The sequence below is a fragment of the Artemia franciscana genome, chromosome 3, assembly GCF_032884065.1.
Source record: "Artemia franciscana chromosome 3, ASM3288406v1, whole genome shotgun sequence".
Taxonomy (NCBI): Eukaryota; Metazoa; Arthropoda; class Branchiopoda; order Anostraca; family Artemiidae; genus Artemia; species Artemia franciscana.
Window position 1 is genome coordinate 50,899,078 of NC_088865.1, and position 21,499 is coordinate 50,920,576.

Consider the following 21,499-nt stretch of genomic DNA (forward strand, 5'->3'; position numbering starts at 1 on the left):
ATTTTTAAAGGAGTACGTACTTCATATCAGGGTAAAGAGCGAAGCTCTGAAAAGGGTGGAATTGAGGATGGGCGTATGCAATTTTACTACCCTAGGGTAGTTAGCTCCTTAAATGAGTTGTGAAACGTCCTAGTTTGCATCATTACCGGGCAATATAGTAAAGCCATTTACGCTTTAAAATTTTCTGTTTTACCAGTAGCAGCAGCCAGCATTACCAACGTTGCCAATAGGGTTATTTATAATTGGCATTTATACTTTTTTAAATTTGCTGGGTAACACCATACTTTTTTTGGCACTTCATGCACGTTTGAGACCTGTAATTTTAATGCGTCTCAGGGCTGCTTTATTAAAACGGCATAAAAATTACAGTTCTAATAAAGCAGAAAAATAATTGTATAACACTAGTTCCTTTTTCTGCTTTACATGTCTTAATTTTGGACAGCATCATGACAAATTAAATCAGAAAATTTATTTCTTCCCTAAAATAGCAAAGCATCTTGGAGACATAGCAGGGTCAAATACTTGAACTATAGAAGCAGTTATGTCTTGTTCCAACAGAAATAATAATCGATCCAGTAGTATAACAGTTTCCACAACGGGAGCAAGGCAGTTTCTTAGATAATAGAACTTGAAAAAGTTAGTCTTATCATTTGAAAATCTTTTCATGTATAGTTCACAGTCTTCCTCTGTAACCTGCAAAATAATAGCTGATCAGTAACTTTTTTGGGGCATGGAGAGAGGGCCAGGGGTCAGCTTCCATGATTTTTGGAATAAAACTTTGTTACTATTTTTTTTCGGGGGAGGGGGGGGGTCATGCTATGGAGGGTCTGTTTCGCAATTGTTTCAAATAATAGTGCTTTTTTCCCATCATTTGCTCCAAGAGGTCTTATCCTGACTATGTTGAGAGTTAAGAAAAATAGAAAAAAGATTACATGCTAGAAGTTCCGTGTTAAAAGTGTGCTTTAATTAAGTGGGTTTATTTTTGTGACATCAATCTTCACATTCTTTCTGATAAAATTATATTATTTCTTAGGCGTATGTAAGAAAAGTAGCCTAACTAAACCGTTTCTTTTCATCCGGTGTAGGATTTACTTGTTGTTGCTATGTCAAATCTTTGAGCTAGTAAAAATACCTTAAAACGTGATTGGTTTTTCTGTATGACATTTAAGCAGATAATAAGAATGGAGAGTCTCGACTAGATGAACAAGGTCTGTTTCCACCATCCTCAAATAAAAAATAACAACTATGTTTTTGTGAGAAATTTTTTAACAATAATCGCTAATGGATATTGTTGAATATCCTTCAACAATGTGAAATATTGTTAACAAAAGTTGTTGATAGGAGCTTCGGCCCGTAATTCAAGATGTCCGAGAAATTAAAATAACAATTTTAAGTTCTAATTTAAAATTTTTGTCTTACAATTGCTTACGAAATTGTAGAATATACCTGTATTTGATTTTGAAATACTGTTTCCAAGCTCTATTTATACATGAAGATCAATTTTTTTTTACCTAATTCATATATTTCTACGAATTGTTACTGGCACCATTTGGGAAGGCGAGGGGGGGGGGGGTAAGTACATTTTATATGATACCCTTTTTATAACCCTTCATGCCTTCTTCGAAGCCGCAGAACTGCTTGGGATTCTGAAGACCCTTTCCGACGTAACAATTTAAGAAGTTGATCAAAAGAATGTCAAATACTCAAACATTTGAATAATGCCTTCATTCTGCACTGCTTGAAATTTCAGTTTGTATTATGTGGTAAATTTCAACAAGAATGTTCAAGGTCAAGAGCTCTTCCTTGAGATGAAAACGAAAAAGTTTCTTAAAAATACTTCTAATTCAAATTTTACGGCCCTTGTGTTTGAAGCAGTCTTTCTTAAAGGATTAAGACAAAAAGTCAAAGTTTGGCGTAAAGAGCAAGGGCTGAGAAAAGTGAAGCCCCCCTCATATGAGGAATAGTTTCTGTTCATTTTAAGTTTTAATCTTTCTCCTTACTTTCGGAGGGAACAACTTTTTTAAATTTAATTTCTGACCGTTTTTCGAACCATGCGGGGAATCCCCCCCCCCCCCGTAAAAATTTCCGCCAAAAATGCCACCCCGGAAACCCGCGAAATATTCCATCCCACCAAGTGGAAAATCCAATTCCGCAGCAAATTCCCCGCAAAGATTTCCGTATATTACTCAATAGCAAATACTATTTGCGTTCAATAAGAAAAATGCGCAACTTACCGCCCTTTTTAAAGGCACTATGGGAGGTGGTTGTAATATTCCCCCGGTCAATTCAAAGCCGTAATTATTGGGTCTTTCGATTATACTGAGTCAATAGCTATTACAACATTTTGATCAGATGAATTTGGGGAAAAAGAGGGTTGGGAATAGGGCTAGTTGCTCTCCAACCTTTTTGGTCACTTGAAAAGAGAACTAGAACTTTTGATTTCCATTTGCAAATAAAGCCCTCTCGCACTCTTCTAAGACCATTGGTTCGATACAATCACCTCTGAAAAAAAACACACATCTATGATCTTTGTTCTGGCAAAAAAAAAAAAAAAAATCTCCTATTTTATCCAATTCCGCAAATTCCAATTCGTGAAGATTTATTTTGGATAAAAATATGATAGATTTGAAATATTAGAAAATACGAATTGAACCAAGGCTGACCTAAAAGTTGAAATAGGGCATTTTTCAGACACTCTACCAGCAAGTACTTGAAGGAATCACGAGAGTAATACATTTTTTACAGAAGAAACAGTATTTCTGCTAAAAATTAAAATTCCAAGTGAACAAAAACAAAAAATACAAACAAAAAAGCCACCATGTCTTCTTTGTTAACTTTGTTTTGTTTTTGTTTTTCTCGCATTAACTTTGTTTTTCTCGCAGTATCGACCCGTTGAAAAGATTTCCCCTAGGAGATCTTAATACAAAACTTGGACAAAAATTGTACTAGCAATTATTCAAAAATGTGGATAACAATACAAGGGAACAAGATAATCGGATTCATATTAACACGCAGCAAATATAGCGTAAGAATTTCTTTGTTTTAGCGTTATCTTTTTTTTTCACACACTCAAGGGCTATATCTTGGATCATCAGGGGGGAGGAGTGGCGGGAAGCATTACCAGAAAACCAATCATGACATTTGGAAAGAACATAAACTAAGGAATCTAATGGTATTACTTTTATTTTATTAACATGTTTCCTTTAGATGTGGTCGACCACAGTAAATTCACATCCCATTCAACCTAACCTGTTGCAAGGATTGCAAAAAGGTTCGCAAAAAGGTTCGATTGAACGTATGTTGAAGCAAATGGGTTTGAATTGTACAGGGCTGGGTTGAATGGGGATTGAGTTTAAAGTGGGTTGAGTTAAATAGATCGAGTGAAACAGGGATATTAAGGCACATGGGAACTGAGTTTAGTTGCACTGAATCTAAACATTGTAGTACTATTCGCGCATATTAGCACTGTATTTGCAACTATTTACCACCTACATTGAGAAACGACTTATGTGTCGTTTTCACAATGGTAGGCTTTTAGATAAAAACAAAACAAATGTAACTTTTTATGTAACATTTTGTCCAAATTAATACTTAATTATTTATTTATTTATTTACTAGCTGACCCCTGCCACGCATTGCTGAGGCGTTGCGCGCCCCAGCAACACGTCGAGTATAAGCTAGTCAGTCGGCACGCGGACTGACCCCTGCCACACGTTGCTGAGGCGCTGCGAGCCCCAGAAACACGTATGCGAGGTGCTAATTTTTAACTGTGTATGTTTTTTTTGCCAATTTTTCTTTTCTTTTTTTAGTTTTCTGTTTTCTTTTTTTTAGCTTTTTTTTAAGTTTTTTTTTTTAGTTTTTCGGGTTGTTTTTTTAAGTTTGTTTTTTTTAGTTTTTATTTTGTTTAATCATAATACTAATCTAAAGTAAACTGGCAACGACAAACTAAACAACAAAAACTTCTAAATGAAACGAAACTACACAACAAAAGCGACTAAATAAAAAGGCGTATTTACTAATGCACTCCTAAAAATTCGAACACTCTCTGCCTCGACAGCCTCCAAAGGCAAAAGTCCGGCAACTCTAATAACGAAAGATGATTGACCGATTTTTTCAAGCGGTTTTGAGGGGTATAATTTGTAATCACGCTGACGAGTAGAGTGATAATGGCTAAATTTGAAAAATAAATTTGGATCAACATCATCCACTCCTTTAAGTATACGAAACACATTTATAAGGTCACTACGATCAACAGCTTATGATTATTTCGCGGTATTGGAATAGCCTATATCTTTAATACTTACCTTAACATCAGGGATTCTACTGCTAGCTCTTCTGGCGTAATCAAAAAAGTTTGACACTTTCTTTACACGTCCAACCTTGAAGTGGGAATGGGGATCTTCTTCTTTCAACCATCCTGCTTTTTCGCAAAGCATCACTTCCAAAATAGCTCGATAAAAAATAGTGTCTGAACATTCCTAAAATAGAAATAAGTAATCAAAATCTCTTTCAACCCCCTTTGTCACTAATTACTACTTTTACTACCAATAACTCGAAGTGACTACTAACAAAATCCTTATTTAATGCTCTTCTTAACGTCATCGTCACTTTTTGGACACACATAATCCCTCTAGACACACACAATCCCGATGGATCTACACTCACAAAAATGACTGCTCAACAGACACTTTTCTGCTCCCTACAAAAGTTTTCCAGATCTATTAGATAACGGACAGTTTTTAGATACGACTACTACTACTATAAACTATGACAGATCTCTCATTGTATGTTCTTTTCAAACATTATGGTCACTTTTCTAACACAATGCATAACATGGTAATGAACAAAATCATTTTTACAACTTCTCAAAGATAATTTCTTATGGAATATGGAATATGGAATTATGTTATTGGAATATGGATATTCCAAAGGAGCAGTATTCAACTTGTTAAACTAGCGGCGACAACCTGCTAAACTTAACCTGTCAACTAGCAGCAACAAAAAAAAAGAAGAAAAAAGGAGACAAATCACTGCATTCCATGCAAAAATGTGAGCTTCCCTATTCCTCAAGATGGAGGACTGTAATTCTCATAAATGGCATTTTCTGCTCTGGAAATCCCAATGGAGCAACTTTCATTTTGATCCAGAACCGTCTTTGCGGGATTTCAGGCTATTTTTCTAAATTCACCATAATTTATTTCACAAAAAAAAATTAACTGTTACGAATAATCGAAATCATAGTTAACTTTATTGAACCAAAATCAAATGGTGAAATGGTGACAGATTTTTTTTTTCTTTTTTTAATAACGCGTTGTTAAATTTTCAATGACTATGGGCTAGACTTCATTGTTTATTAGGTTGCAGGGCATGCCGCAACCAAGACATAGCAATATAGCAATAGCTACATGCTAGTAACGAAAGATAAACAGCCCATAGAAACCAAAAACATACGTTTAGAAAAAACCTGCTATAGGGAAAAATTCCCATTTATGATTGTTCTACGATTGGTAACTTTTAGTTCGACTAGTCTTGATAGTAACATTTTATTTTGAAAATAAATTTATGGGAATATTAAAAAACACTTTGAAGTTCCTCAGAAATGGCATTGGATTGAAACGAAAAGTAAACCATTGGAATCGCCGTTGCCAAACTCCATACGGGAAATAAAAACAAGAGTCTAATACTTACCTCTTTAGTCAACCGATGAACCGACTGCGACGCCATCATACGGGCATTTCTTCCTACACTAAACTTCTTATTTTCTAAAAATTGACTTAACGGAAATCCAAAGGAAGAAGTCAGGATTTTTCTATTTCGATCCTGAGGGACTGAAAGGATGAAAAATAAAACTTTTTGAAATTTAACAGGCTACTAATTAACTTTACTAATTAATTGTATGAAAATTAAGGACACAACAGTACAAAATGACAGTAACACAAAATACAGTGGCGTCAATTGGGTGGGATCTGCGTCTCCCATAGTTTATTTTTACCCCACCTCTTGACTTCGAAAAAAAAATCAGGGTTTTTTCATTAGAAACGCCTTTTTTTGCATTTTCATTGAAAAGAACGACGAAATTAAGATAATACAAAAAAAGAAGAAACGCGAGAATGATGTCTTACAAGTTCAATGAAGATACTGAATGAAACGAAACGGATATTTCAGGATTACGGCTAGATTTTGAAAAAAAACAAAAAACAATCGGGTATTTTCATTGAAAAATGCCTTTTTTGGTATTTTCATTGGAAAAAAAACGACAAACTTACAGAAAATATAAAACAAAAAAGATGAAAAGCGAGAATGGGACCTTATAATGGGACCTTATAAGTCCAGTAAAAATAATGGATGAAACAAAACGGATATTTCGGGAGGACAGCTGCTTCCCTTCTTTGGCAATATTAGAGAAAGTCTCAAAGAATCAAGATCACATTTTCTGAGCGAAAATCCGACCGATAAAGACCAGATAAAATCAAAAAGACACAAACAACGTGGAAATTAAAAGGAAACAGGTACCTAACTAAGAGAAATTAAAAAGCTAACAAAGCGTAAGAAAAAAACAGGTAAAATCAGTACTAAACAAATTTAAGAAAACGAAAAAAAAAACAGTCACACACTAACAATAAGTTCTCATTTAGAAGCTAGACAAGCGACAAGTTAGACAGTTCTTACTAAGAACTTATAGTGAGTCGTTCGATCTTGGGTAAGTGGTTGGCTTTTTTTAAGCTTTTTTTGGATTCATTTAAGTTTGATGTTCAATGTTATTATCTTCCACGTTGTTAGCTTTTTAATGTGCCTAAGTCATCAGACTTCTTTAGTCCTTAGCTTTATAGATTATGAGCAAGTGTTTGAATCAGTCGATAAAAGAGCTTTAGCGAAGGTACCATCCTCATATGGTATACCAGATAAATATGTTAAAGTGATTAACGCTATGTAAGAGAATAGTACATCCTGTCGGGGAATTTCGGGGATAGCAGAATCGCTAAGCAAGCTTTTCGTACATAATATATTTTCTACCATTTCAGATTTCTGCAATTGGGAGATACCAAGGGGGGTATCAGAGATACTTTATCTCCGATACGCCCATAAGGTATCCACACACGAGGTATCTACGTGGCGTCTAACGACGCAACTAGGGATACCCTATGTTCAAGATTAAGAAACAGTTATAATAATAATAGGTAGGAACTGTATCAAGATATAAACTAAATTGACACAGACAGGACATTAACTCACCAATTTTGGCGTTTTTCTAGCTGAATGTCATATCGAAAACAGCCATTCTAGGAGCCCTTTTGCCGCTAACGCAGACAAGTCAACATACCTCCTACATTCTCGCTATCCCTAACCATAGGAACATCTTTGTTACTTAATGGCTTTCAACAATAAACCATGTAACAGCTATCAGCGGGTAAAAATGAAGTCATGACATTGAATGAAGATGTGACTTAGTTTGATTGAACATCTACAAAATATCGTCATCTATCGTCTAAATATCGTCACCACTCAAAGGCTTTCACCAATAGACAATGTAGCAGCTATCAGCAGGTAAAAATGAAGTCATGACATTGAATGAAGATGTGACTTAGTTTGATTGAACATCTACAAAATATCGTCATCTATCGTCTAAATATCGTCACCACTCAAAGGCTTTCACCAATAGACAATGTAGCAGCTATCAGCAGGTAAAAATGAAGTCATGACATTAAATGAAGATGTGACTTAGTTTGATTGAATATTTACTAAATATCGTCATCTATCGTCTAAATATCGTCACCACTCAAAGGCTTTCATCAATAGACAATGTAGCAGCTATCAGCAGGTAAAAATGAAGTCATAACATTAAATAAAGATGTGACTTAGTTTGATTGAACATTTACTAAATATCAAAAATTCCATGATGGCATAAGTTGAACTCACTGAAGATTTTAACAATCCAATACTTCTGCCTAAATAATAATTTTTTTCTATTCTTGTTAAATTTTTATAAAAATTACATTTTTCTATTAAATTTAATAAATTTAGTTTTAATTCATTTTAAATTTAATTAGCTATTAAATTTTACTTTGACAAAAATAGACTTTCCTATTAAACCACCCATTGGCTCCTCTACAAACTGCTGAGAACTTTGCGGTCATTTAAGAAGTACTAAGAAAAACACTTTTGGTGGTAGGTAGTAAGCTAATAAGATAGTCTCAAGAAAAAAAATGCCATCTCGCAACGTGATTCGACAAGGGCTAATTTAAGCCAATTACATTTTCTGTTGAATTTTCTGACTTGCGGGAAAATTCTGATTGGCCCAAATTAGCGCTAGCTAAATCTAAGTTTTAGTAGAATAGGCTATTATTGTGAATAGGTATTTAGCATATCAGTAACAGGTACATTACATTAAACAATATAATAATAAAACCAAGCACAATTTACGTTTAAGTGTTCAGTCTAAAAACAGTCACGAAAGCTAGTTAAACATTCTATTATGGCCGATTAAATAAGCTAGCAAACACTACTGTTGTATTTAAGTAGTTAAGCGCTATATACTATGAAATATCATGAGGGAATGCGAGTTCCTTTTTAATCTTTAAAAAAAACGCGCGAAAAGTAATAAGTTTAGTTTAAAAAATCCCATTTTCGGAAATTCAGGCTCCTCTTCTGTCGTACAAATCTTCTGTGGTAAAAGCAGATATATAGTCACATAATAATTCAAATTTAAACGAGCATAACGTATTAAGATTGAATAAATGAAATCTAAACGAATAGTAACTAAAACCAATAATCAAGACAAACTTAAAATGAACAGAAATTACCGCAAATAAGAGTGAGGTTACCGTCCTCTCAAACCCCCAAAGACTAAAGGGTTATTTGCTCTTAACTGAAAACTATGTATATTTTTAGTGTATTTTCTTTTTTTTGCCAGTACTATTCCTTCTGATTAAATTTGATTAAAAAATATTGAATATTTACGCTTAAATAAAATCTTTAGAAGCTCAATTGGTAATTTAGAACCAATCTGCTCAGTACAGTTTTCTGAAACACTATTTTGAAACAGTTGAATGAGTAACTAATTTACCAATTGAAATCCTATGCATTTGAACAGAAAATTTTTAAAAGGAAGAAGATAATCGATGAAGATTTAATATGTTACCGTGAATATCCAAAACCATCCAGTGTGATATAATAGATTAATCACTGGTTCTAAATCGCTATGAATATAACCTGAGCCTAAAACATACTTTTGAGGCTTCAGTCTTCTTCCCCCCCCCCCCATCCGCTCCAATGCTACAGATTAAAGTTAATCCGTATTTTCCGATATACGTGCTTTTTGCATTTATTTAGTTACTAAATAAAAAAGATGCTACTTTATATCTGCTGTTTCAAGGTTTTGCCCCCCCCCGAAAAATTCCTGTGTACGTGCCTGATGCTAGGGATGTTTTTAAAAAACATTATTAGTTTAAATCCTCACATTTTAATTTAAGTTTATATATATATATATATATATATATATATATATATATATATATATATATATATATATATATATATATATATATATATATATATATATACATATATATATATATATATATATATATATATATATATATATATATACATATATATATATATATATATATATATATATATATATATATATATATATATATATATATATATATATATATATATATATATATATATATATATATATATATATATATATATATATATATATATATATATATATATATATATATATATATATATATATATACTAGCTGTTGGGGTGGCGCTTCGCGCCACCCCAACACCTAGTTGGTGGGGGCGCTTCGCGCCCCCCCCCCAAGCCCCCCCGCGCGCGTAAGTCGTTACGCGCCATAATAGTTACGCGCCATTGTAGTTGTGTCCCTATGTCCCACCTGTGAATATAGATATATATATATATATATATATGGTTTTAACTACGTAAAACTTGCGAATATACAACATTCTTTGCTGTCCCATTGTCTTTGCATATAAATAGATTGTCAGGTTTACCGACTCTTGAACATGCAACATATAATGGTCCATGGGAAAACAATCTGTATTCAGATCTATACCTCATGATTCTAATGATTGCCCTTGAGCTTTGTTGATGGTGATTGCTAATCGACCATTCCCTGTCCCGGTGTCCCGGTCGTCATTTACATCCCCCTGTTTCCCCCGGTGTCCCCGTTGTAGTTGTGTCCCTGTGTCCCGGTCGTCATTTATATTCCCTGTGTCCCGGGTCCCGGTCATCATTTGTATCCCGGTGTCCCGGTCTGTATATACATTCGTTTTTTAGTTTTGTTTTTCTCCTTTATTTTTTTCCTTTTTTTTTCTTTTTTAGCTTATTTAGATTTTTAGATTTTTTAGTTTTTTTTATTAGTTTTTAGTTTTTATTTCTTTTTAGTTTTTTTGTCCCGGTCGTCATTTATATCCCCCTGTTTCCCCCGGTGTCCCCGTTGTAGTTGTGTCCCTGTGTCCCGGTCGTTATTTATATTCCCTGTGTCCCGGTCGTCATTTGTATCCCGGTGTACCGGTCTGTATATACATTCGTTTTTTAGTTTTGTTTTTCTCCTTTATTTTTTTCCTTTTTTTTTCTTTTTTAGTTTATTTAGATTTTTAGATTTTTTAGTTTTTTTATTAGTTTTTAGTTTTTTTTTTTCTTTTTAGTTTTTTTTTAGTTTTTACCTTCTTTTTAGTTTTGTTAATTTTTTTTTTACTTGTGTCCTGGTCGTCATTTATACTCCCTGTGTCCCGGTGCTTTGTTGATTGCTAATCGAACATTCCTTTTGTCCTGGTCGCTTTCTCTTTGAGTGTCGTCATTTATTTTTTTCTTTTTTAGTTCTTTTAGTTTTTACCTTTTTTAGTTTTTTTTTAGTTTTTAGTTTTTTTAGTTTTTTACCTTTTTTTAGTTTTTTTAGTTTTTTTAGTTTTTTAGCTTTTTTATTTTTTTTATTAGTTTTTAGTTTTTTTGTAGTTTTTGCCTTTTTTTTAGTTTTTTTAGTTTTTTAGCTTTTTTATTAGTTTTTAGTTTTTTTTTGTAGTTTTTGCCTTTTTTTAGTTTTTTTAGTTTTTTAGCTTTTTTATTTTTTTTATTAGTCTTTAGTTTTTTTTGTAGTTTTTGCCTTTTTTTAGTTTTTTCAGTTTTGACGTCACCTGATCCAGTTTTTTCAGGTGACGTCACCTGATCCACGATCCACAGATCCACAGACAACTTATTTTTATATATATAGATAGTTTTTTTTTTTTTACTTATGTCCTGGTCGTCATTTATACTCCCTGTGTCCCGGTGCTTTGTTGATTGCTAATCGAACATTCCTTTTGTCCTGGTCGCTTTCTCTTTGAGTGTCGTCATTTATTAGTTTTTTCCTTTTTTTTTAGTTTTTTATTGGTTTTTACCTTTATTTTAGCTTATTTTTCAGTTTTTTCCTTTTTTTTAGTTTTTTTTATTTTTTATTTTTTTTAGTTTTTTACCTTTTTTTAGTTTTTTTAGTTTTTTTAGTTTTTTAGCTTTTTTACTTTTTTTATTAGTTTTTAGTTTTTTTTTGTAGTTTTTGCCTTTTTTTAGTTTTTTCAGTTTTTTTTTTTAGTTTTTTATTGGTTTTTACCTTTATAGTTTTTTTAGTTTTTTAGCTTTTTTATTTTTTTTATTAGTTTTTAGTTTTTTTTGTAGTTTTTGCCTTTTTTTAGTTTTTTCAGTTTTGACGTCACCTAATCCAGTTTTTTCAGGTGACGTCACCTGACACATCCATCCATCCATCCACAGACAGACAACTTATTTTTATATATATAGAAGATAAATAAGTTGTTTGTGGGTTATGTCTGTCTGTCTGTCGAGTGACGTCGTGTTTGTCCGCATATGACGTCTGAATTATTTCACACTAATACAAAAGAAGAAAAAAAACTAAAAAAGCTAAAAAACTAAAAAAAAAACTAAAAAAAGGTAAAAAACTAAAAACTAAAAAAAACTGAAAAAACTAAAAAAAGGCAAAAACTACAAAAAAAACTAAAAACTAATAAAAAAACTAAAAAAGCTAGAAAACTAAAAAAACTAAAAAACTAAAAAAAGGTAAAAAACTAAAAAAAAACTAAAAACTAAAGAAGAAAAAAACTAAAAAAAAAGGAAAAAACTGAAAAATAAAAGAGAAAAAGAAAACTAAAAAAATATGAATAAAAAACGAATAAATTCAAGCCGATGTAGCTGAGTTGATAAGGCGTTATGTTCCAGGTTCTAGGTTCAAGAGGTTCCAGGTTCGAACTTTGGCTTTAGCATTAATATAAAAGAAGCAAAAATCTAAAGAAGGTAAAAACTACAAAAAAACTAAAAAGAAAAAAAAATCTAAAAAAGCTTAAAAACTAAAAAAAAACTAAAAAAAAGGTAAAAAACTAAAAAAAAACTAAAAAAAGGAAAAACCATAAAATAAACTAAAAGCTAATAAAAAAACTAAAAAAAGCTAAAAAACTAAAAAAACTAAAAAAAACTAAAAAAGGTAAAAACTAAAAGAACTAAAAAAGAAAAAAAAACTAAAAAAGGAAAAAAACTGAAAAATAAAGGAGAAAAAGAAAACTAAAAAAATATAAATAAAAATAAAAAAACTAAAAAGATAAAAACTTCAAAAAAAACTAAAAAGAAAAAAGAAAAAAACTAAAAAACCTAAAAAAAGGTAACGACCGGGACACAGGGAGTATAAATGACGACCAGGACATAAGTAAAAAAAAAAAAAAACTAAAAAAACTAAAAAAAGGTAAAAACTACAAAAAAAACTAAAAAGAAAAAAAAACTAAAAACTAATAAAAAAACTAAAAAATCTAAATAAACTAAAAAAGAAAAAAAAGAAAAAAGGAAAAAAATAAAGGAGAAAAACAAAACTAAAAAACGAATGTATATACAGACCGGGACACCGGGACACAAATGACGACCGGGACACAGGGAATATAAATGACGACCGGGACACAGGGACACAACTACAATGGGGACGCCGGGGGGGCACAGGGGGATATAAATGACGACCGGGACACCGGGACACAAGGAATATAAATGACGCCCGGGACACTCAAAGAGAAATCACAGACTGGGACACCGGGACACAAATGACGACCGGGACACAGGGAATATAAATGACGACCGGGACACAGGAACAAAACTACAAAGGGGACGCCGGGGGGCACAGGGGGATATATAAATGACGATGGCGACACAGGGAATGGTCGATTAGCAATCACCATCAACAAAGCTCAAGGGCAATCATTAGAATCATGAGGTATAGATCTGAATACGGATTGTTTTCCCATGGACCATTATATGTTGCATGTTCAAGAGTCGGTAAACCTGACAATCTATTTATATGCACAGACAATGGGACAGCAAAGAATGTTGTATATTCGCAAGTTTCACGTAGTTAAAAACATATATATATATATATATATATATATATATATGTATATATATATATATATATATATATATATATATATATATATATATATATATATATATATATATATATATATATATATATATATATATATATATATATATATATATATATATATATATTCACAGGTGGGACATAGGGACACAACTACAATGGCGCGTAACTAATATGGCGCGTAACGACTTACGCGCGCGGGGGGGCTTGGGGGGGCGAAGCGCCCCCACCAACTAGGTGTTGGGGTGGCGCGAAGCGCCACCCCAACAGCTAGTATATATATATATATATATATATATATATATATATATATATATATATATATATATGGCCCTATGTCCAAGTGCCGTCTTCAGCACAACACGAAATATATATATATATATATATATATATATATATATATATATATATATATATATATATATATATATATATATATATATATATATATATATATATATATATATATATATATACATATATATATATATATATATATATATATATATATATATATATATATATATATATATATATATATATATATATATATATATATATATATATATATATATATATATATATATATATTTCGTGTTGTGCTGAAGACGGCACTTGGACATAGGGCCGAAATATCCATTAAATTGAATTTCAGTGTCTTGAAAAGAATTTCCCTATTGTTTCTACTATGTGTTTGTTTGAAAACGATATATCTATATATAAAAATCACAATCAATCGTATAAAGATAATCACACTTAGCTCTGAAAATTCCGCGGTCATTGTGAAACTTTTCGACACAAGATAATAGCTATTGCATGCTACAAAACGATTTTCCAACTTTAACCACAGCTGGACTGCGAAATCCATAATTTCTCTTTTTTTTTATAAACGCCCCATTAAAATTGTAAGTGCTTCGCATTGTTTGCCAGCAGATTATCATCATATTCAGCAAGAACCAAGGATAACCTTCCTAGCTAAGATACGGTGAAGGTAAGTAACTATTGCACTTCAAGAAGGGGGATAAAATGTGCTATAATCTTACCAATAGGACCACTCGCAAAAGGGTTTGAAGCAAATTTTTCTTCTAGCAGGTGATAGCAACAGGCCACACTGCAAACATGTGTGAGAAAAGGGTTTGAAGAAAACAGCTTCAACGAAGTGCTAGCCAAGTTTCCACAGGTGTGTAGGCCAGTTACTCCAGTCTTTGATTCGTTTCTAGGATTTTTGGATTTCAAAATCTCTTGTAAATCCATATCCTCAGTTATGTAGCAACTCTGGTGACGAAATGAACCTGCTTTTTGAGGCACATCGATATTTTTAGGAATAACTCTCTGAAAAATGGAAGGAAAAGCTTTAAAAAATAGAGCACCAAAAACAAAATAAAAAACTGAAAATATTCTTCCATGTGATCTTTCTTTGATGGTTGAGACTAAATGGAGATAAATACTACTTTAGTAGCTGAGGGGAGCTCCTTTATACGAGGGGTGTTTTTTAAGTAAGGTCCGTTTGAACATAAATACACAACGAAAGATCATTTCAAAAAAGTAAATTTACTTTTCAGAAATTACATACTTTACTCTATTTTTCTGCATAGTTGCCAAGTTTTTTCAAACAATTAAAATACCTCTTAACTTATTTTAAAGCAACTTACTCATAAAACTTGCTGTCTGCTCCGATAACCAAGAGTTCACTACCGTTTTTACGTCGTTGTCATCATTGTAACGGTTGCCACTGAGGTGGCGAACGGTTGAACTGGAGACGAAATATGTGTTTCGCATTGTTTTGTGTTTCGCATAAACCGAGACAACAGAGCGTGGAATGGAAACACACACTCACTTGTAATGTTCACAGCTTAGATACCAATACTGTTATGAAAACTCAATTTACTTTTGGGACACAGTGCGCGGTAGCGATGCTAGCGGCTGGAGACAGGAAACTGGCAGCACAGCACAGATAACCAATATTGGTATCTAAGCTGTGTATGCTACAAAACAAAATTGCGTTCCCGCCTATGGTGTTGTAGTACGATCTACGCGTCGGAGCGCGGGCTTGGAGGAGGCGCAAAGTTCAGAGCTCTGTACCAAAAACTTCTCATGGGCAAGATAGGAGTTTTCATAACTGTATATTGGTATCTAAGCCGTGGTAATGTTGACGGCCAAACAGACTCTCTCCCAGCGCAAAATCATGGTTTCGGCATTTTGGAATAGGCATAGTGTTTTGTTGATCGACTTCATACAACGAGAAACCACTATCAACTCAGAAACATACTGCCAAACCCTCGAAAAGCTCCACAGAGCTTTCTGTGAAAAAAAAAAAAATTAACACGACATACGTTCTTCTTCACGAAACTTTAAGAACTCGCACTGCAGGCCAGACCCGCAGTTTTGCTGGATAGTTTTGCCTGTGAAGTTTTAGACCATCCACCCTACAGTCGTGATCTAGCGCCGAGCGATTACCATCCGTTTCTCGACCTCAAGCAACACCTCATTTGCAACTGTTACAATAATGACGACGGCGTAAAAACGATAGTGAATTCTTTGATATCGGAGTAGGCGGCAAGTTTTTATGAAGAGGTTGCTTTAAAATTAGCCGAGAAGTATGATAAGTGTTTGAACAAACTTGGCAACTATGCCATTAAATAAAGGAAAAGATGTTCTTTCTGAAAATAAATTTACTTTTTTGAAATAATCTTTCGTTGTGTACTTATCTTTAAACGGACCTTACTTAAAAAACACACCTCACACAATGGTATTAGTTATAACGTTATGATGTTCCTCCTCCTTAACAACACTTACGAAAAATTAAGCAAAGAGAAAATGGGTTTTAATTTCGACAAAGCAGTGAACAGAAAATAAAATATAAAAACAAAACTACACTTTAACTAAAAAAACTTCAATTGTAAAAACTAATTCCTCTCCCAAATTATTCAAATATTCCAGAAAACCTTCAATTTGTGATTCCTCGTAATTCCATATACCAGATAATTCCATACCAGATAATCCCCATAATTCCATAAACGGATAATAAGTTACCGTTTCTGGATATTTGGATCCATAGAAATAATAATGAACTAGCTTTTTCAATTTACCCTAAACCGACTAACAACAACCGTTATTTGTCTTTTGCATCATATCACCCGATCCAAGTAAAAAGGGGGTAGTTTATTTCTTTAATTGAAATAGTATTAAAATTAGCTTCACCAGAATACATGAGTAGTGAATTAATTTTTCATTAAGTTTAACCTTACCCATCAAAGATTGCGAGCCTCAGAAAAAATTGTCTGATTTTTGAAAAAAAAGGAGGAAATCCCCTAAAAGTCACAGAATCTTAATGAAAATCACATCATCAGGTTCAGCGTATTAGAGAACCCTACTACAGAGGTAATAAGCTCCTATCTGAAAAAATGTGGAATTTTGTATTTTTTGCCTGAAGAAGATCACGAACGCGTGTACATTTTTTTTCCCCAGGGGCGATGGTATCGACCCAGTGGTCCTAAAATATCTTAATAGGGCTCATTCGAACGGAAATAAAAAGTTCTAGTACTTTTCTTAAGTGACTAAAAAAATTAGAAGGCAACTAGGCCCCCTCCACACCCCTCTTTTTCTCAAAATAGTCCAGTCAAAATTTTTAGACATCCATTTTGTTCAGCATAGTTGAAAGGTCGAATAATGAACCCCCTGATATAAAATGCCCCCCATAGCCCCAGGGCAAAGTTCTTTAAGTTATAAAATTCGCCCATTGTTTAGGTATAGTATTTGTTATAGGGAAGTATGTATAGTTTTTCGGGTGGGACGAGACGAATTTTCTGCTAGGGGTACGACAAACTTTTCCATGGGGTTGGAAGTTTCCGGGGGTGAGCTTTTCAGGGAAAATAGTAGCCTACACTGGGGGAATTTGCCGAAAAACTTACGCACAATCCTTTTATGTCTTGCTTTCTCTTTTCCGTCTCAATTTTACGCGTGGTTTCTTTTCGTCTCAATTTGAGACAGCCATTTCGTTCTGCATAGTTGAAAGGCCGAACAATGAACCTCCTGATATAAAATGACTCCCCACTGCCCCAGGGGAAAGGTCTTTAAGTTATAAAACTTGTCCATTATTTACAAATAGTATTTGTTATTGGGAAGTACGTATAGATTTCGGGTGGGACGTGACTAATTTTCTGCTGGGGGTTTCTCCACGGAGGAATTTCCATGGGTTGGAAAGTTTCCGGGAGGTCAGCTTGCCAGGGAAAATTGTACACAGGGGGAATTTGCCAAAAAACCTACACAAAATCCTTATTATAATAATTAATAATAATTTATTTGTTACACGCTTGTTTTGACAATTTAAGCTGAGTAAAAAGATTAAGGAATAAAAACAGAGGATGGTAAGGGCCCAAGCGTTGACAGACCTCAGCACCTAATCTAGCATAGAGTTTTTTATAAACAAAAATAATATCAGTGGCACAAAACTTTCTGATAATCTTCTGGTTTCTATAAGAACGCGGCAGATACAATAGATATTTACAATAACGAAAATACAGAACTCTTATACCTTGCAAGTCTTGGTTATTAAAAAAAACGAGCGCAAACCGGAAAGAAACAATATAGAATGATCGCAATATGTAGAATAAAGGCTGGACAAAGCCTTTCGTGAAAATCTGCCTCAGTTCGGGACAATTTTCGCCTACCCAATTTTAAGTTTACTTTTAATATCATTAAGCCCACAAGATCGAAAAGCCGATAAAGATGAACAAATATTAATACCAAGCCACCGAATCGAAGAAACGAGCTTAACTGAAAAATAACCACAACCAAGATCACTACTTTGATGCTTAGCATTAAAAACTAAATATTCACATTTTTAAGTATTAAGTTTGAGGCCAATTTCCTCGAAAGACTTAGAAACAAGCTGGGTCAACTTAGTTAGACTAGATTTAGTGCGGCAGATCAAAAGTAAATCATCTGCATATGCAATATACGAAAGATTAGTTAGGCCTAAAAAACATGATGGATTAATACGTGGCAAAACAGAATAAAGACAAGCATTAAAAAGATAAGGGGATAAGACTCCTCCTTGCCTAAGACCAGAACGGATGGGGATATTACCAACGTAGGTGTCACCTGACTTGAGTCGAACGTATGAATTAGCACACCAAAAACAAAGAGTTGATATAGTAGACACATTTGCACCAAGTTGGAGTAAAGAATACCAAAGTTAGCTATGGCATATTGAATCAAAAGCTTTTGTAACATCGAGTGCACAAAAATGAACCTCAAAACCATTTTTAGGCGCTTCAAGTAATAGCGAAACTATAGCACGATGAGCATGTTGGCATCCTATATACGGCTTGAAGACAAACTGATTAGACATATAATCTACATTAGACAGGAGATCAGGGAGCAAAACATATTTAAATACTTTACTTAAAGTACTAGAAACCGTAATAGGCCTATACGAAGCGCAACTAGTTGGAACCTTACTACGTTTCAAAATTGACGTAATGTTACCAACTAAAAAAGAATCAGGGACTAAAGAAGAGCATAAACACATCTGAAAAAGTAACTGCAAGTGAAAAATTAATTCCTCCGATTCGGTATTGAGGAAAAAAGCACTGATGCCGTCTATATCATAAGATTTCGATTTAAGTCTTTCTACACTTCTTTTGACACGGTCAACACAAACGGGAGGTACATGACCTTGAATGATTTTCTTAGGCAACAGGCTAGAACAGAGCTTGGCAAAGCGAAAATGAACTGCATATATCACTGTGTCGAAAGTGTTACTATAATGATTGATCCATGATACATTAGGGATTCGGTCGGCCGTAGGCGATCTATCGAACTTCGCGACATTAATCACTTTTTTCCACTGGCTAGGAGTCTTAGGAAATTCGGCACCATTATACCTAATTTTTCGAAGATAGTGTTTAAAATCAAGCTTTGTTCTTTGTTTAATATCGAAAACATTACCCCTTAAAGAGCGGCCGCAAGCTATCCGAATTTTTAGCCACAATTTAGCCTGATTTTTTATTGTTTTGAGCTCTGAGTCATTCTTCCAAATTGAACTTCTTGTTTGTGCTCGAAAGCGACATAGGGGAACAGCTACCTCATCAGACCTCTTTAAGCACGATACAATGTGGCTATAATAAATAATAAGCTGAATTCTGGCTTGTGGGGACCCAACGCTTGTACACAACAGATTAAAAAGGACTTTAATCGTTGATAGAAGGCTAACAAGTGTGGAAAAATAAAGAGGCTAGTCAGCTTTGTTCCATTCTCTTTTAGAAATCCATTTTCTAGAATTAGGACGAAGGTTCTTTTCAGCAGTAGCATTAAGGGTAACAGTGAGGGATAGGGGGATATGGTTATAATCACGCTCATCCTGATCAACATGGACTTCGCCACAGATGAGACCAGAAGAAACGATACAATAGTCAATGTTCGAAAGTGAGCCACTATAATGGATATAGGAATGGGAGGCATCTTTCTTCAAAATTTTGTAACTATTAGGTAGCGAATCTAAAAGAAGCTTAGTCCGCACTGATGAAGAGTTAATGTTACAGTTCAGATCACCGATTAATAACCAATCCATTACTCTCAATGTCATTCAAAAGACTTTTTATTAATGCGCAAGATTTTGTAAATTCAGTTAAACTTCGGAGGGATTTCTGGTCGCAGGGGAGATAAACATTAATGAGGACAAGGTTGACAAGACGGATAGCAATATAACAATCACTCTCGTGATAACATAAAGGGGGTGGTGAAAACAGCGTCTTTTTTATTAAACATGCTATGCCACCTGATGGTCTGCCAGAGGTTTTGCGTGCACTTTTAGAAAAAAAACTAAGTGTTCGTTACTTCTCCGTAGGGAGTTTAAGCTCACTAAAGGTAGGAGATGTTCCTGGAGGAATAAAACATCAAAATGTTCTAATTTCTGATCTAAAGAAACGTCTTTATCCTTAGTACCGTTAATATTGAACGAACATACAGTGAAGTTAGTCTTAGTACTCATTTCAAACAGTTCGTGGTAACGAACTGTAGTAAGGAGCGACCCGGCTCAATAGTAACCAAAACTCTAAAAAATGGAATTATGATACCAATAGCTACATCAAAAGAATCGCATTTTAATGCTGGTTTTAAATATATAAGTTTCATCAAGTTTAGTCTTACCCATCAAAAGTTACAAGCCCGAGAAAATTTGCGTTATTTTAGAAAATAGGGGGAAACGCCCCCTAAAAGTCATAGAATCTTAACGAAAATCACACCATCAGATTCAGCGTATCAGAGAACCCTACTGTAGAAGTTTCGAGCTCCTATCTACAAAAATGTGGAATTTTGCATTTTTTGCCAGAAGGCAGATCACGGATGCGTGTTTATTTGTTTTTTTTCCCCAGGGGTGATCGTATCGACCCAGTTGTCCTAGAATGTTGCAAGAGGGCTCATTCTAACGGAAATGAAAAGTTCTAGTGCCCTTTTTAAGTGACCAAAAAAATTGGAGGGCACCTAGGCCCCCTCCCACGCTAATTATTTTCCCAAAGTCAACGGATCAAAATTCTGAGATAGCCATTTTATTCAGCGTAGTCGAAAAACCTTATAACTATGTCTTTGGGGACGACTTACTCCCCCACAGTCCCCGTTGGAGGGGCAACAAGTTACAAACTTTGACCTGTGCTTACATATAGTAATGGTTATTGGGAAATATACAGGCGTTTTCAGGAGGATTTTTTTGGTTTGGGGGAGGGGTTGAGAAGAGGGGGATATGCTGGGGGAACTTTCCTTCGAGAATTTGTAATGGGAGAAGAAAATTTCTATGAAGGAAGAGCAGGATTTACTAGCATTATTAAAAAAAAAAAAACAATTAAAAAATAAAAGTGAAAAAGCTTTTTCAGCTCTAAGTAAGGAACAGCAATAAAACTTAAAGCAAACAGAAATTATTACCCATATGAGGGGCTCACCTCCTTCTAATACCTCGCTCTTTACGCTAAAGTATTTTCGGTAATTTCAACTACTTATTCTAGGGCTTTTGTGATTCAGGGGGTCATTCTTAATGAATTGGGATAAAATTTAAGCTT

At 33.8% G+C, this 21,499-nt stretch overlaps 1 protein-coding gene across 5 annotated transcripts in view; it reads right to left on the bottom strand.

Moving 5' to 3' along the window:
- Positions 1-454: 454 nt before the first annotated feature.
- The window catches only part of LOC136025380 (probable methyltransferase-like protein 25), an 88,290-nt gene continuing 67,245 nt past the window's right edge, over positions 455-21,499 (bottom strand). For all 5 annotated transcript variants that reach the window (XM_065701366.1, XM_065701362.1, XM_065701365.1 and 2 more), the window contains exons 3-6: positions 14,489-14,777; positions 5,689-5,828; positions 4,305-4,478; positions 455-693 (exon numbers count right to left, since the gene is read on the bottom strand). In XM_065701366.1, the coding sequence (XP_065557438.1) occupies positions 469-693; positions 4,305-4,478; positions 5,689-5,828; positions 14,489-14,777 (828 nt within the window). In that variant the 3' untranslated portion in view covers positions 455-468. The remainder of the gene's footprint in view (positions 694-4,304; positions 4,479-5,688; positions 5,829-14,488; positions 14,778-21,499) is intronic.